At 42.6% G+C, this 17,843-nt stretch overlaps 2 protein-coding genes across 2 annotated transcripts; both read left to right on the top strand.

The window, feature by feature from the left end:
* Positions 1 to 8,335: 8,335 nt before the first annotated feature.
* On the top strand, positions 8,336 to 10,549 carry selenoe (selenoprotein e). Its single transcript, XM_085786283.1, has 4 exons — positions 8,336 to 8,541; positions 8,774 to 8,850; positions 9,111 to 9,189; positions 10,201 to 10,549. Exons 1-4 carry the CDS (start codon positions 8,434 to 8,436, stop codon positions 10,342 to 10,344), a joined length of 408 nt encoding a protein of 135 aa, XP_085642409.1. The 5' UTR covers positions 8,336 to 8,433; the 3' UTR covers positions 10,345 to 10,549.
* Positions 10,550 to 10,935: 386 nt separating this feature from the next.
* LOC146981233 (transmembrane protein 17A) lies at positions 10,936 to 12,962 on the top strand. Its single transcript, XM_085788141.1, has 4 exons — positions 10,936 to 11,201; positions 11,796 to 11,902; positions 12,217 to 12,330; positions 12,609 to 12,962. The coding sequence occupies exons 1-4, from the start codon at positions 11,072 to 11,074 to the stop codon at positions 12,927 to 12,929; spliced, it is 672 nt and encodes a 223-aa protein (XP_085644267.1). The 5' UTR covers positions 10,936 to 11,071; the 3' UTR covers positions 12,930 to 12,962.
* The last annotated feature ends 4,881 nt before the right edge of the window (positions 12,963 to 17,843 follow it).

Genomic DNA, 17,843 nt, shown 5'->3' with positions numbered 1-17,843 from the left:
AGAAAGAAAGTGGAGTCGGGTTTCACTTAAAAGGGGCTGAAAATATTAATTCTACCACGGACCGAGTCGAGAGCGGCTTCTCAGTGCCCGTGTATAAGTTCAGGATAATGGATTAAAACTTTGCTCCATTTGAGTTATAGATCTTGAAAGAGGCGTTCAGTGCCCAGCTGCTTCTATTAGCATGCGAGCATAAAGATCTGCTCCAGGATTTTTCATCTGCGTATAAAGAGACTTTTTCCATGCAGATCCCTTTTTATTTGTTTTTTTTTAAAACAACTTATAGATGAAATGCTGTAAGAGTTTGTGAACCTTGCAAGTTATTTTCTTGCAACACCTCAATGTAACAGACAGTCTGAGACTTTGACATATGCAAGCCCGTTTTGTTCTGGTGTTCAAACGGCCGACAGTTTCGCTGCCTGACATAAATGTGTGTCTGTTGCTGCCCGATTTCCTGAAATGCAGTCATTTCCCAGGCTGATTCATTGCATCAGACGCGGCCGGAGGAGCTTCGAAAATGCTGTTTTCATCTGCTCTCCCTGTCGACGCGCTGTCTGCAAGAAAACACTGTCTAATTGCAGTCCTCCTTTTACACGTTAAATGTTGTTTCTCAGCCCTGTGGAAATGCAGTAACTATGAAATGACATTTACTGGAAATGGAGCTGGTGCTTTTCTTGAGCCAAAACCACTGAGAACTGAGGTCAGTGCACAAACCAGAAGAGAGAGAGAGTGAGAGAGAGGGGGGGTGGAGGGGGTGCCAGCATCAAAGTTTATAGATTTCTAGTGACATCTACGCACTCGCCGATTTAAGACTGTCATTATAATAGACCCGCAAGTCCCTTCGCAGTGGCGTTGGGCTAAAAATGGGGGCTGCTCTTAATGCGCAAATTAAGCGCAACTACACAACAAGCCGACCTCCCAAATAGATGCTCAGACAAGCTGGCGAAGAGCTGGAAAGTAGGTCAACGGAGCTGGAACCTGGAGTCATGGACGGACAAAACTTATCAGTACTGTGCTTAAAGTTCAAGAAAATGACGAGTTAGTTCTAGCGAGAGTGAGAGCGAGACCTGCTGTGCTTCATGTCAGAGCCACACTGATGCATCAGCATAAACCAGCAGAGTTAACTCCTGGAGGACACATACACACAGTGGATGTGGAAATACAAATGAATATGAAAAGCCAGCAATGTAATTACGCCACAGTTTCTTTCTCTCTCTCTCTCTTTCTCTATCCAGATGGGGATTTTTTTCCCCTTCATCCCCCCCCCCCTTTCCTTTCACATGGACAGGGTGTGCAAACAGTTGTCTGGGACTTCAAATTGCCCTGAATTTTTCCCCCTTTGTCAGCATAATACTATGGAACGAGTATATTAGGAGGAGAAGATTTGGATGGCTAATAGAAAGCAGATCAGTCAGATGCTCCCTCCCTCCCTCCCTCCTCCCCTTCTCTCCCTCTTTCTCTTTCTTTTTAACACTCTCTCCTTCTCTTGTGTGTTTTTTTTCTCTGTAGCCTATTTTTCCTTCTCCCTCATTCACTCCTTCCTCTCTCTTTTCCTCCCTCCCTCCCTCCCTCTCCGGTCCTTTATTCCCTCACACACCCATCCATCCGCTATCTGTGCAGTAAAGTGGGACTTCATAATGTGGCTTGAGGTTTCAGCTTTCACATAATTCCACAGGCTGACCCAAACTTTTTTTTTTTTTTTTCCTCTCTCCTTGCCTCTCACTCGATCTAACCTGGAGCAGCAGAAAAAGAAAGACAGCGAGAGAGAGGGAGAGAGAGAGCTGCTGCATTACTCCACATTTTGGGACGGAAAATGATCACAAGACTGAATGTGTCTGCCCAAGGAAAATAAGCAGATGGTTTATGTTTTTGTGCGCTGAACCCCAACTGTCCCTACAATCAGCCGTTGCTGTGACCGACATATTGGAGCTTACAACGGCTTTGTTGTTTGAGATGTAAACTTACACTTCGCTTCTTTTTTTTCTTTTCTTTTTTCCTCTTTTCTTACCAAAGTCAGTCACAGAAACACATGTCGATGCAGAAGTAGCCTGCAGGAACATTTTCCCCTGTTTTTCAGCCTGCATCAGATTTGCTTTATCACATCTTTGTGACTCACAAAGGCCAGGTCAGGATTATTCACACCCCCACCCCCTTTTTTTTATTTTATCCATGGCTTATTTAGTTAGACACACTTTGATAACAGCCTGTGAAAGAGAAGTTGCAGTTACTTGTATATGGATGCCAGGACGTATTAACTGTATGTGGGTTGAGAGTGCAGTGGCATGTGAGGGGAAGTGTTAGCTGTGTATTTACCGTCACTGTGACTGTGTGTGCTGGTGTGTACATGACCCTCACAGCCCTGCTCCACTTCACAGGACAACACTGGAGCCATTATGGGGAGCCATGTGTTTCTGATTACCCAGGCACAGATTAGAGGGGAGGGGAGCAGCGGTTGCTTGTCTGCTTGCCCCCCTTCCCTCTAACCCCCACCATCCCACCCCCTCCCCCAGCTCCTATGATGTGGCCAGCGACTGGACATCCATCAGCACCAAATCCCTCCACCGTTTCTCGCCCTCTTCTCCCACCTCAACGCCAAATAATGTGTCCCACATCCGCCGTGATGTCACCTCCTGGCCTTATCCAATGGAGATGTTTTTAGAGGTAAATTCATGCAAAACCGCTGATGCGCATTCCTGTCAGGGGCAGTTTTTCGGCAAGCAGTCTCTGTATTTACCTCTAAAACAACTCTGTCTCGTAACGTTCTGTTATTATCTCATAGTGTGGTGAATGTGCAGGTCACAACTTGTCCACCAGAGCGTTTTGGAGTTGTTGGATTGTGTATTTGATGAGTTTGATGAGGGAAACCAAAAAATCCCATTAGCCTCCATAGCCTAGCTCTGAGCAGCTCGCGGCTCTGCTCCGCCGTTCTAAAAATAGCTAGCACCGACAATTAAAGGTAACGAACCTACTGCAATGACTATAGGGATTATGGCAATGGGCCAATTTGCCAAAATGTTGAACTATCCCTTTAACCTGTTCTCCATTTCAGTATGTAAACACAAAGAGTCTTTGTCATCGAAATTATTCCCCACTTGACCTACATAATTGTACCGACTGCCCGACTGTAAACACAGTCGTGGCTCTCGTGTGTGTGTGTGTGTGTGTGTCTGTGTGTTGTGTTGTTGCCTCAGCCATATGATACTCATTTGACCTCCATGTGGGGAAATTCTCTGTTGATTTGTCGTCCACTCAGAAGAGGTCAGGGTCAGCTACGGAGCACAGTGTCCCAGAGAGCGAGGAATCAGTGAATAGCTCAAGGACACTTCACCAGGGTGTGTGTGTGTGTATGTGTGTGTTTGTGTGTGACATCCATGTGCAAGATTGTTAGACCGAACCCATGGCCAACAGATCAAGAAAAGAAAAAAAAAAACTAAACCAAACTAAAAATTACAAGCAATTTCTTCATATTATTTATCATCAGTGTCATGGAGCTGTCAAAACTTTCTTACAAATGTAGTTTTAATGATCAGGTCCAACAACAAAGTGGTATTCCAGCTGTGACAGATACTTTGGAGTCAGAATTTCTACTGGTAAACATATGTGGTTGTTTTTTGGTCTTCGGTCACTTTTTCATCATCCTTTCTAATGAGGCAGATGGTGTTCAGCAACAACTATGTGAAAGCTTTGTCCTTTCAACCCTCAGGATGCAAATTGTGTCAAAATACATTTTTTATGAAAAATAACAGGAGTAGAAATAAGAAGAGAGAGATGAGAAAAAAAAAACTTAATATGGTTTAAGAGAGCAACGAGTTCAGTGCAAGCTTAGTCACTGTAGGTTTATTTCTGCCAGCAGAAGAAAGTCATTTATCACCATTTTAGGTATGATTACCGAGATGAGTTGGTGCCAACTGTTGGCATCGTGTGAAATTCACCACTGTATGGAAGAGGAAGAATTCAGATCTGATATGTAAAAAGTAGTTTGGGAAACTGAAAGTAAAAAGAGGAGATTGGTACTGACTCTTATACGCAGTCATCAGTTTTAATGTGGCCGTTTGGGGGGGGGGGGGGGGGGGTAGCTTATATGAAGCTATAGGCAGCCAGTTAGCTTAGCTTAGCTTAGCACCAAGATGGGAAACAGAACCCTGATATATACAGTACTATAATATATCTTGTATGGTTCAGCCAATAAGAATAAACACGGAAAAGACTTATATTTCTATATTGTGCATACAATATTTTATTGTAGCTGGTTGAAGTGCAGCTGACTTTAAAAGGCCACATAGCCTTAACCCCCTATGCTGTATTGCGTCCTATAACCCTAACCCTGACCATAACATCTGACCCGAAGAGACTCTAAGTAACACCCATGATCCTCTTATGTCCAGGCCTCTTGTAGCTCTCTTCAGAGTTCTGTGTTTTAATACCCTGACCTTGACCCTACCTCTAACCCTAATGCATTACCGAAAGTTATCTTGACCTAAATAAAGTAATACTGACCAAAGAGATCAAATAAATTGTTGCAAATTGACTCAAAGTCATACGGAGGTACCTGGAGGTGCAGGTAGCTCAAAATTACATGTAAACAAATGCATCCAGTTACTGTCCAACACCGACTGCACCACGAAATATGACCATACCACCAATCTGACCTTTAACAGGCCTAATGATCTTGATGAAAAATCATAGTCGTCTTTCACCATCACCATCAACTTGAGCCACTGTAAACAAGGTCAGCAGCAGCGAACCTCCCTCGCCGTCGTCATCTCAGCCTGCACAACACAGCTCCTCTGCCAAAGCCAGCAGCGTCGTGCAGCCTCCTGCGGCCTCCTTATGTGGGGAAAATTGGAGCCATTTATTTTAGGTCGTAGGTTCAAGCTAACCACAAGCTCAATCAAACCCGGTGACGTTCTCCTTTTACTCTGTGAGCTGCAATTTTTTTGCTTACAGTTACAGTCACATACAGTAAAGACGTTTCACTCCATAGCCTCATCGCAGTGGGGGAAAAAAAGCTGCATCATGACAAATAAATACTGCAAATAATCAATTTATAGGGTTTTAATTTCTCTGTATAAACAGACCTTATCATGCAAATGTAATGTTTGGTGCTGGATAAACAAATCCCAAGTGCAGGAAATCATATTTTGCACCTTAAAGCTGAACTTCCATGAGGTCAGGTACAGCATACAGCGGCGAACACACATCATTAACAGTGTAGTCTTAATGAATGAAGCGCTCCACATGGCCCTCACTTCCTTCAGCGCTGCCTCTCTTCTTTATGAGCAGACAGGAGCACAGCAGGCAGAGAGGCAGCAGGCTTCCCCCCAGGTGCCCCAAGGCTCCAGACAGACAAGCACACACACACACACACACACACATGGACAGATATAATAAATTATTATACTAAAACCCTGCTTTTTCTTTAAATGTACAAATACTGAAGGCACAGAGAAGTACACTTTATCACAAATCATGAGAGAGCAGCAGACACACAAACTAACGTCCTGCTGGCTGGTGTGGCAGCATCCGGTGTTTTTTTTTTTGGAGAAACAGGAAGCGCACGCACGCCTGTGTGTGTGTGTATGCGTGCGTGCGTGTGTGTCTTTATAACAGGCTCTCTGAAGGAGGCAGGATAACAGTGAGGTGTTTCACCATTTGATCTCACGCCAGCTGCAAGTGTTGCAATTTGCAAAAAAAGGGAAAAAGAAAATGGAAAAAGTTGTCGTCTACTTCTCTCTTTTTTTTCCCTCCACATCCCTCCGGTTATAAATGACAGCATTTTCCCCCTTTGTCAGCAGAATATTAATAATAACATCCAATGTTGGCAGGCACCATGTGATGTAAGCTGAAACATGCTGATTGTGAACACATATGGTATACATCCACACATATAGACTGAGGAGTCAGCCGCAGCGCCCCCACCCCCCACCCCCACTGCTCATTACGTTCTCTCTTCTATCTCATCTCATCAACTCTCTCTTTCTCCAACTCAGCCTTTTAAGAAAGTTTTTTTTTTTCCAGGTCAAACACAGACTGAGTGAGTCACTTTGCAAAACTCAAAGATGCAAACTTAAAACTCCGACAAGAGAAGTGTACAGGCCCACGGATTTACGATGGCTGCCAAGGGGAGGAAACCCAGTTAAAACAGGGGGACTGTTTTACTGCCATTTGACACATAATCTCAAACCGTGGAGCGCAGGACTCTGCAGAGCTGCAGCGCGTCTGTGTCTGGAAAAGATAGAGATGGAGAGATGGGTTTTTTCTTTCTTTTTTTTTTTTTTGCTACAGCATTCCAGGCAGGAATGGTTTATTTTAGTTGGAAACATAATTGTCTGTGGCTAGGTTTGGAAGTACATCTTACCCGCCAAACTGCCAGGGAGTGTAGATGTGGGTGTTACCGCCCTCTTGCGGTGACCTAATGTATTTGCTTTTTCATAACACGCAGGAGTTGGGTAAACTCGGAGGGGAGAGACTTTTTTTTTCGTTCTCCCTCTTTTTCTCTCGGTCTTTTTCTTTCTCTCTCTCTCTCTCTTCCAGGGTGTTAACACAGTGCAAATGTGCTGTGCTGTCATAAGGTCTGATTTCATATACGAGTACACAGTGGAATTAAACATCGCTTCTCATGCAAACTACAGCAATATGATGAATACACAAAGCAAAGAGAAAGGGCAGAAATGAAACGGGCTGGAGCCTTGCCATGTAGTTTGAATGGGAAACACAATGGTGTAAATTTACATCAACCTACACACAGAGACTTAAAGTAATGGTTTGATATTCAATTGTGTTCATTTATTCACAGACAGAGTTGATTTAGAGGTAAATACAGAGACTGCTTGATGGAAAACTGTCCGTGAAGGCAACGCACATCAGTGGTTTTGCATGAATTTCCCTCTAAAACAACTCTGTCTGGTAACGTTCTGTTATTATCTCATAGCGTGGTGAATGTGCAGGTCACAACTTGTCCACCAGAGCGTTTTGGAGTTGTTGGATTGTGTATTTGATGAGTTTGATGAGGGAAACCAAGAAATCCCATGAGCCTCCGTAGTGTAGCTCTGAGCAGCTCACGGCTCTGCGCCGCTGTTCTAAAAATGGCTTGCACCGACAATTAAAGGTAACGAACCTACTGCTATGACTATAGCGATTTTGGCAATGGGCCAATTTGCCAAAATGTTGAACTATCCCTTTAAGACACAGGTCAAAGCCAACTCCAACACCAGAGATGGTAGTAGAAAGCTAACACAAAACGAAGGTTAAATCAGCTATATGCAATATCTTTGTACAAGTTGGTGGTGGAGACCAAAAAGGAGATAAAAGGAAGACCTATTGCCGTGGTCTACATTTATGAGTATGGCCTTTGGCTTGATGAACCTGACGAAGGCCGAGACATGATTCAATCAGCAAAACAATAAAAGAGGATGTGAGAAAAATGAGGTAATACCCTGAACAGGAGGAACAACAAAACTGGTGGTTTACCAGAGGAGGAAGCTGCTTTTGAGTCATTTCAATGGAGATGGCCTGGCATCTACAGCTGAGGCGGTGACGAGGTGGAGGAAGTGACAGCTGAATGACAGCAGAGACAGATGAAGTGTATGAAGTGTGACAGCTTTCGAGTGATTGGCTGAAGACCACTGTGTCAGGCTGTGATTGGTTGACAGCAAGAAAGAACAAGAGCTGGAGATAGTGGGACATGTGAGATGATCTTCCTGTCTGAACTTTAACCCATCTTAATATGTGACACTGAATGATATATTGATTTCATTCTGTGACATATTTGAGGATGTTAGATGTCGTCTTTGCTGCCACCCACTGAGTTTAGGTTTCCTTTATGTCGATAATATGGATTCTCTCCAATCAGATACAATACACTCCCTGAGAATCAAAACATTTTTGCACACAAGTCACGCAAGTTTCTCCATATACACATACCTGTATACACGTATACATATTTGGAAGTCAAATCAGGTTGAGCTGAGTTTTTGGCTGTCAGCAGCTATGAGAGTGTGCCCCATGCTCTGTGTGGCCATCAACCACCTGCAACTTCAGTGTACTGTATGGGAAAAAGTGATAAGAGCGCAGATGTTGTGTGGTTTCTGTGGAGCCCCAGTGACATCTGATGTGGAAGAAACTATCAACCATAAAGCCAAGGGGGGCGCTTGCATGGCTTATGAAAAATTAAAAACAGCATAATAACAAAGACAACAAGATAATGAAGAGTATATTGATCGGTTTGCAACATAACAGCAAATTACAAAGAGTAACAGGTATTTAATTGAAGAAACTGGAATAAATATCTTTACCCAGGACGCTGCTCCCCTGTGGGAACAGTTCATGGACCTGTCCATCCTGAGAAACTGTCCAAGTGAATGTAAGCTTTGGATATTGTTGGTAAAAAAACCTTGGCAAAAGCACTCAGAGCACTAATTTGTCATAAAGAAAACGATGTGGGCCTTCTTGGTGCTCACGCTGGCCCTCGCTGTCAGAGCTTCAGAAACGACCAACAACACAGCAGCCGAGGAGGAGCCGGTCATAGCCAGAGGTAAACTGATGGTGAGTAAACACAGAAATCCAAAAACATTTGAAGATTGTATATGGATTTTAATGTTAATAGTAATTCAACCAGCCAATGGGGGGAATGTATTTGTGTGCTATCATGTCAGCATGTTCTCTGCTGCAGAGATATGAAAACCTATTCAAGCACCTTTGATCATACATAGAACAAAGCACCCACGATGCTGTTTGTCATGCTGTTTTAACAACTGTGTGTTGCCGTCCGCTGCAGGCTCCCAGTGTGGTCGGATGAGGCATAAAGAAGCTGCCCGAGCTCCATCATTTTCTCATGGAGCGATGGGCTCTTTAGTATCCTTTTTTTTTCCATGTTTCTTTTAGGCGTCTTGGTGAGATGTGACCTTTCCCAAAAAAAGAGAAAAAAGAAAATTCTCATGACCTCTTACATAGACAAAACAATTTCCAATTTCCAAGTAGCAGTGCCAGCTCCAAAAACTCAGCTTTTTTTTCCCAAGTTTCCAAAATTAAAGTTGAATGAGAATGAGACAGATGGCTGCGCTTTGCTCTACCTGTTGTTTCCCCTTGATCCTTTCTTTTCCCCCGGCGTACAGCCACAACTTGGAGTATGACTCATCAGAGGAGAAGAACCCCCGTCTGATATTCTATAACGAAAAGGACGAGGTTGTAAAGGTGAGATGTTGGGAGCTGAAGCGTCTTTTACTCATCACGCCTCGTCGTTGTGATCAGAAGGGGGGGGAGGGTGGAGGTCTTATCTCTGGGAGTGCCAGGATGTCAAGACGGATTCAACGAGAGGAAGTTTTTTAAGACTGCCTCATCTGATATCAGATCCTGTGTCAGATATCAGAGTCACACAGACAGACAGAGTGCGTTTGAAAGAGCGAGACAGAGTTACGAAAGAAAAAATGATGATGGCAAAAAAAGGGAGAGTAAGAAAGTGTATAAATTAGAGTTTCTGACAGCGGAACAATATTTTTTTAAGCTAAAAACAGGATACTTGGTATGAATGTTGATATAAATTTGAACATTTTATGCCCTGAAATTACAACTTGTGTAATGTTTCCCACAGACCTTTATTTTTGTCAGTGTGGAAAACGACGCACAATAAAAACTGTGGCACTGAACCCAACACTAATGAATTTCTTCTAAACACACACACAGTCACTGCTGACTCAAAAGTAAACGGCTTCTATACTTTACTTCTATCATGAGTTGAGTTTTTAGCTTTTATATTCGCTTCTAAAGTTTATGTGGGAGTGTTTTTTATGATTATTTTGTCTCTTTCAAGGTCTAAAGTTTGTTGTTTTTCATTTATTGTTTCATATTGTGGGCGCCTTTTGAGGCGGTAATGTGAGTTTAAATGAGGAATTATTTCAGAGACTAAATCATTGAGCAAAAATAAATGAAAACAAATGTGCCAGAGGAAGCTTTATATCAGCCGTGAGTAAACAACTTTTAATAAAAATCCAATTTTGGAAGGCCATATTAATACATCAGGATATCCCTAATGTGAATCAGGCCATATTATTTGTCTGTAAACATATACCTCACTGTTTTACTCAGCATCACAGCTTCCAAGCTTTTGACCATATGTCCAAATGCATGTGTGTGTCCTTCTGTGTGTCCTTCTGTGTGTGTGTGTCCTTCTGTGTGTGTGTGTGTGTGTGCCTCCCGACACGTCAGACTGTTCGCGTGAAGAAAATGAAGGCCGACGAGATCAGCAGCCTGTTGGACTCGCTGGGTTTCTACAAGAGGTCCCAGAAAGGGGAAGAGGTGCCAGAGGAGTTCCAGCATTTCCCCCTGCGTGCCCCCAGGGATGAACTGTGACGACACCTTGTGGCCAAACTCTGACGCTGCACCCCGGTCGCATTAATGATGTGTGGGGCCCAAAGGCCAAAGAAATAAAGCGATAAGGCCAGGCACCACTCTGAGGACTTGCTGGCCGGGTGCCACGTGCAGGACGTTAGTCAGTACTGTGTCATTGTGTTAATATGATGAATGTGGATGGATTAAACACCAGAATAAATGAATCTGTGTGAAAATGTATGCCTGTTTTACTGCTAAAAATGTATAATTGTAGAAACCACACATAAAAAAACAGAAATTCACATGGTGATAACACTCCTGTGTGAAGTTAGAAAAGACTTTCCTTAATGAAGATGCATTATAGTGGTTCTCATTTGGTTCCATACTCTATCTCTGTAGATCTTCAATAACTGTTAAGTTCTATAATTAGATAAACAAATTTAATGAGCATCATTGAATGGTCACTAAGTGACTAACAAACCGCCATGCTGCTGCTGTTTCAGACCTTAATCCTCGGCCCGCCTCCTTCACCATAATCTGATTAGCAGTAGTGTCTGCCAACATGCGTCTGTGTTTGAGTGTGTGTCCATTTGTATCAGTGTGGTATGTGTGTATGTGTGCCTGCCACCGTGCATTTGTGTGATTTAAGAGACAACAGGGATTAAGCAGCAAGAGACGGCGAAACACAGACGCAAGTTTTTTGGACCGTTAACATTGGCTCGGTGATGGTCACCCTGCTCTACCCACAATGCCTGTGTTTTACTCTCCTGTGCCGGAGAACCTGCACATGGGTCTGTCCTATATGGGAGGAGGCTCCGTGTTCACCAACAACAGGACAGCAGACAGCGACTTCACCAGGGACCAGGATGACGCGTTTGGTTCGTCACTACAACTATAATTAATATTTTGAAATACATAATGATACATTATAGTAATAGATTACATGTTAATTCTGCTATAATCAGTTGGGATTGGAGGAAATGTTGCAGTTGCAGAATGGTCTGGTACAGATTGATTGATTTTATCTGGTGACCGGGTCTGTCACTGTCATATGCATCTTCATATCATAATATTAATCAATTTCCTCCTTACATACTCAATAGCTTTGTTTCAAACAGTAAAATTAGAACCACTAGCCTAATGCGTGTTTGGCCTTTTGTAAAGACCATGTCACTTTTCATACACTGCTGCTTTAAAGAAAAAGTCACATTGAAATGTTGTGACTTCCTGATCTCACATGCTGCTCACTGACACTGAACTTACGATCAACCTTAAGCTGGTAGCTGTGATTATGTTACATTAGAGGTTAATTCCCTTTTAATGAGCCATGTGCTGTACATGGGTTTTTTTGTCAGTTCTCTGTTTACCTGTTGCTTTTGCTCTGTGCTTTTATGATGAGACAACTGTGGGAAATAAAACATGATTTATGATAGTGAGGATGTTCATTAATATGATGTTTGTTTATATTGCAGTGGTCAACGAGCTAGCGTCTCACCTCCCCCTGCAGATGCTGCTCTACTTCAACATGTTTTACTTCCCTTGCTGGTGGTTCTCAGCTGTCTTCATGCTGGACGTAAAGGTAAAAAAAGAAAAAAAAGAAAGCATCACACAAACTGTTGTGCTTTCAGTGACTATTTCATTCAGTTGAAGTTTTATCAAAAGCAACTCCACTTCAGTAAATAAGTGTCAAATTGGAAAACTTGCACCTCTGGCGCCATCTACTGGTAGAAATGAGAAAAGCTGAAACCAGAACTTAACAGGGAAATTAAGTACAAACACTTAACTAACCCTCAACCCAAACAATAACCTCCAAATATATATATATATATATATATATATATATATATATTGCATCTGTATTTCTCAGTAGGCCTGATTTTTCTCTATTTGCAGTTCTACCATCTGCCAGGATACTACCAGGCCCTCCTCATAACCGGGATGATCCTCCTCACAATCATTGAAGTGGTCCGACTTTATCTGGGCTACATCGGCAACCTTAAAGAGAAGGTAGTTCAAACCTACATCCTCTCTGCAACATGACAAACACAGCTCTCTCGTGCTATCGTTTCCTGAATTACACAGTGCTGGAAGTGACTGCTTAAGTATTCTTCCTGCATGTGTAAACAATCAGATCTTGGCTACAACTGTCTATTCCGTGTGTATGTATGTGTGTGTGTGCTTTCATGTGGATACAAGCGAAGCATTTGAAGCTGCACTTCTTCTTCTCTTTGCATCGCCTCCATCTCTCTCTCTCTCTCTCTGTGTGTGTCCCTCCCTGTCACCAGGTGCCAGAGTTGGCAGCCTTCTGGCTCCTGTCTTTCATGTTCCAGCTGCCAGTGCTGCTGTTTTTCCTGACGGATGAAGGAATTATCATCCTGCCTCTGGAGAGGGCCGTCCACTCCCTGTACCTCCTCTTCCTCCTCGCCCAGATCCTGGCCTCCTTCCTGGCGCTCCAGACCATGACCCGAAAGCTCACCCTCCTCTTCCATCTGCGCCAGTTTGGCAAGGTGCAGACCTTCCGTCACGCGGGGATGAGCCCTGCGTACGGGCTGACCTACCATCGGAGCGTGCTCCCTGTGTCACCCGCCAACGACCTGTACCATTAAAGTAAAAAAAACAAACATCCATGCTCGGTTCAGCCTACTCTATTTTACATATTTTCCATTTAGGAGATGTAAAGCTTTGCAGCTGACATACACTCAGACGATGTAAGCTTGTTACTTTTCATCAACGGCACCACTGGGAGAATTTAATTAAAGCTATCTGACGGTTTTGTACAATATGGATTATGTTGTGTGTTGTTTTATTGCATTGCATGCTGTTTTTCTGAGGCCAGATAATCCCAGATAGCAAAAGGAAACATGGGTCCAATGTTTTCTGGGGTTATCGATCCAGTTTTAGGGTCACATACTTCCACAGGTATAGGGGGCAAAGTCCAGCTGTTAAACCCAGTATTGACTGACAGGCAGACAACTTTTTGTAGTATTTTACATTATGAGCCAGATCTGGGCCGTGGAAACACTGGGTCCGAAGAAAACGAGCATGTGCCCCAAGTGAATCAGATTTATTTTGCTACCTGGGAAGTGTGTGCCAAATGACAGCTCCAAAAATACGACCTAACTGATAAAAGGGGAAAACATGATGCTAAATTTTGACATTTGCTGTTGTCTTCCTGTTATCGTTGTTTTGTTTAGTTTTTTAAGAAAAAAACATAATTTTAGCTCCACTCTAAATGTCAGAAACCTAATTCTGTGTCAACCAAACTGTCATGGAGCCGCATGGCTTCACAGGAGGGGGATAGAAGAAAATACACCATCAAACAACTAAATGGGCTCAGAAGTACAAGGCAGTGAAAGGGTTTCATTTTTCCACTCTGTCTTTTAATGATGATGGATGGTGCCGGCAGAGGTGTTGGGAGAACAAAATTGTTTTTTGCAAAGGTAGATTCAATTTTTCACCCATGAGACAAGATTAGCGTTTCAAAACAGTAGAAAGCAATCCGTTCTTTTATTTCTGGCAAAGGAACAATATGAGACACACATTGAATTTTTTCCCAATTTATCTTTAAGTTATTCCTACAGTATATAATATTACCGTTACTGTTTGATAAGTGGGATGCAAGAATTCGATTTTTTAAAGTTTTTTGAGTCCAAAGGATCTATAGCTACTTTTACTGCAGCAGAACTGTGTTAAATATTTATGACCACACAGTGGCAGTCAGTGACCAAAAGAGGGGATGTGGGAGCGTTTGACAGTGCTGCAAAGTCCAATGAGAACAGATTATCATGCAGCACATGTCCTGATCAGGAAACCCTCTGGCTCAGGCATAAAGGTTAGGCCTGTCCACACTTGAAAACGATGTGTTGACTTGATAATCTATGACTCTTGGTCATGTCTACATGGAAATCGATTTCATGTTTTATCCTCTGTACATCTCTTTTTTCTCTTTTCCTCATTGTTTGAGAATGAAATGATTTCACACTTGTTTCACAAGAGAAGCCTGAAGCCAGTATCAGGTGCTCTATTATTTCTTTCTGGGTGAGAAATTATTTAGAGTGCGGTGCACTATAAGTCGTCAACAAGCTGGTAATGTGAAAGGCACAGTTCCTGTGATCCAACGTGCTTATTCCGCTCTACTTTACATTCAGGAAACAACAAACTGCAGTGGCTGCTGCACTGTTCACAGAGGACAGAACAGAAAATGGGAAAAAAAAAAAAAAAAACATTGAGAGTGGAGGTTGTAATGCATGTTTACTGGACGTCAGTGCTTTAAAAGACACTCAGCAGCAAAGAAAAAGTGGCCATTTCCTTCATTTGCTGAAAGACCAGCTAAACTTCATTATTCATTATTACTGTCTAAGAATTACAATACTTATAGTTTGGCGTTCTTATATATCACACAAGAGGTTCTTTTTCATACCTTTATATATTAAGATGGTATTCTTCTGTCTTCAGCTAACATTTAACATCAGCTGATAAGACACGTCACAACAACACCTAGTGATGCTTCTGAAGAAGACAGAATAATAACGTCGAAACATGTCAAGGTGTGAAAAAGAATATTTATTGATTGAGATCTTACAACTGGCCCCAACTCTTTTGACAGTTGCAACATGGATCCAAGACGTTGCATCTCTTGCGCTATAGGACAAGATTACATGCATTATACAGTATTTGGCTATTTTGAACTAAAAATGCTGTGCCATGTTGTTACTCTGTGGTTTGATAATGTTGTTGCTTGAGGACAGTTAGAATAACTTGTTGCAACTGTCAGGACATATTGTCATGTGCTAGGTAGAAAAAACCTGCACATGCTAACCACCTCACAGACAAAACTGTTTCAAACTCAGTGGGTTTTGGTTAATTTACCCAAAAGGTCAGGGCAAACACAGCTTACATAAATAAAACTATCTCCAAACAAATTACAGACAGTTCCTTGCTGCCACCAGCGGAATAGGGGCACATGATTGGAGCAATTAAACCCAATTCAGGTTTTCAAAGGGCTGGTCTGACCAACACAACCAGACACGTTATTTGTGCTGGGTTCGGGATATTACAAATACCTTTTTTTTTTTGGCCGGGTTCAACACCCACGGGTCAGATTTTAATTGTTGGGCCCACTGAGATCTCTAAACCCAATAAAGCTCAATATCACTTTACAACATACACAAGCTCACAGCAGCTGGGCTTATAAGCATAACTACATTTTTGACACACAATTCAAGTCTACCCATCACCTCTCTCTCGTCTCGTCTCTCTCCAGTTGTCCTGTCTAAATAAAGCCATAAAAACTCAAATACAACATACAAAAAATAAAATAAAATCCTTGCCACAGTAACAGGCCAGAGGAGTACCGCCCTCCCAGCCCCCTCGAAGCATCGCTCCTGCTTGCTGCAACCGTCACCAGTCTTTCTCAACATAGACTGACGTTTACCTCGACTGATTAATTAAGACTTCAAAGTGGCTCCAAACACAGGTCTGACGCGTTTACCTTAGTTTAAAACACTCAACATGCTGACTTTCATCACCCTTTAAAGTGAAAGAAACCTGCCACCAGTATCATAATGAGGCAGCTTGCTTTGGTGCCTGTAGCAGAACGATACAATCAAATCAGTGCAAACAGCCAACGAGAGAGTAGAGCAGTTTACTCGCTCTTCTCTCTTTCTTTCTTTCTTTCTTTCCTTTTTTTTCCAATTTGGTATGTCAGCCACGGCAGCACACACATTGCGCCATATTAAAATGTGGAAGTTTAATTAGTTTGTATTGTCCCGGGGGGAAATGTATCTCCACAGCCCGCTATGGAAAAAATATGTAGATACACACCATACATACAATTAATATATGGTCAGATTTAGAGATACAAATTACACACATCATTAGATGCCCTTGCATTCATATTCATACAGACGCATGCAAAATATTACTTGTGCTTTCACTGAGAGTATTTTTTGCAGTCTTAACATATAGAAGTATGATGAAGATAAATATATGGGGGGGGCAGTGGCTCAGGTGGTAGAGCGGGTCGTCCAATGATCAGAGGGTTGGCGGTTCGAATCCCGCTCTGTCCCGGTTGCTGCCGTAGTGTCCTTGGGCAAGACACCTTACCCACCTTGCTCCTGATGGGTCGTGGTTCGTGTGAATGTGTGTGTGAATGGGTGAATGTGATGTATGTACTGTAAAGCACTTTGGGTATCGTTCAGATGGAAAAGCGCTATATAAAATACAGACCATTTACCATTTACCATATGTATCAAAGTTGTTATATATGCATTTGGCAGATTATAAGACACAAGTTTAATATCTGACGAGGTTGCATCCCATATTGAATCAGCTGATCTTGTTCAGCTGTCTGCCGGAGTCTCACCAGCTCCTCACAGTTTTATACAGGGGGCACTGTGCACTTGCTGCTTTTCAGATTGTCCGGTCTGTTCTGGTTTACTGCTTGTTTCCTGAGGCCGACAGTTTCCCTGTGTTATCACCTCAGTCAGACCATTCTCCTCCTAATAATCGACATCATAAAGAAAAATACTAAAAAAGTAAAAGCTAACTTTACTCAGTTTGGATGAAGTTATGCACCTTAAAAGATCAAGGAAAAGGTTTACACATCATCATTCCTGTAATCTTCACCACCTTAAGACCCTGCAACTCTGAAATGATTGAGTCGGAGCTGATCCAGGCGCCAATGCTGCTGTTTGAATCAGATCAGCTTCTGTAAATCTCCTCTATCACTTTACACTCAGGAACAGACAAAATACCCGCTGCTGACTGTTTGTTTTTTTGTCTTGTCAGTGCAAACAGAGGTGAAGTCAAGCCACCTCTTGGTAGAGATGCTGAGACAAGTCACTTTCAACATGTTTGTCCTCTTTAAACCAAGCCAAAGAGAGAACAACAAACACATGAACCTGAGAGAGTCAACAAGAAAAAGAAGGCCCAAACCAGCTCAGCTAAAAATCTGCAGTCATCATTTTGGAGCTGTGATCCTCTCGAGCACGTTCTCATTTGCCGACTGTAATTAAACCAATGAATCACAATTAATCTTGTCGTGTATGGATTTGTTTAAAGATGCTTTGGCCTCTTCACTCCTTCGACTAATATTCCTTACAGTCAACAACAGGAATCTATATCCAGAGACCAGTGCGGGTGTCATCTTTCTCAATCTGCCAAGACCATGATGTGTATTGTGTCCCCCCCCCCAGCTCTCCAGAGGGTACTGTACAGTATGTTCACCAGGATGATGTGACCCATTCAGCTTCTCCTGTATCCGGTTTTTTAATAAGTCTGAACTCTATTAGGTTCTGAAGAGGAGGAAGATTAACCAGCTGGTGGTGAAATAAGGAATAGAAATTCCCCCTGGAGACACAGTGGTTACATCTGAAGCCGCTCCTCGCACCTTTCGCCTTATCAAATTGCCTTTCTGTGGTTGGAGAGTGGTGAATAATAGCCTCGGATAATCTGAGGACATAACATCCTCTATCGCACCGAACATATTGTTTCCTTCATGCGCTTTAGCATCCGGTTTT

The sequence above is a fragment of the Trachurus japonicus genome, chromosome 9 (assembly GCF_045865225.1).
Source record: "Trachurus japonicus isolate A0001 chromosome 9, Traja_1.0".
Taxonomy (NCBI): Eukaryota; Metazoa; Chordata; class Actinopteri; order Carangiformes; family Carangidae; genus Trachurus; species Trachurus japonicus.
This window is presented reverse-complemented; position numbering and strand designations above follow the sequence as displayed.

Bases quoted from the DNA above. Each gene is read 5' to 3' on its own strand.
- LOC146981233 (XM_085788141.1), top strand. From the start codon at position 11,072: ATGCCTGTGTTTTACTCTCCTGTGCCGGAGAACCTGCACATGGGTCTG. The intron at 11,202-11,795 runs GTTCGTCACTAC...TTTATATTGCAG, and splicing joins GGACCAGGATGACGCGTTTG to TGGTCAACGAGCTAGCGTCT. The intron at 12,331-12,608 runs GTAGTTCAAACC...CCCTGTCACCAG, and splicing joins TCGGCAACCTTAAAGAGAAG to GTGCCAGAGTTGGCAGCCTT.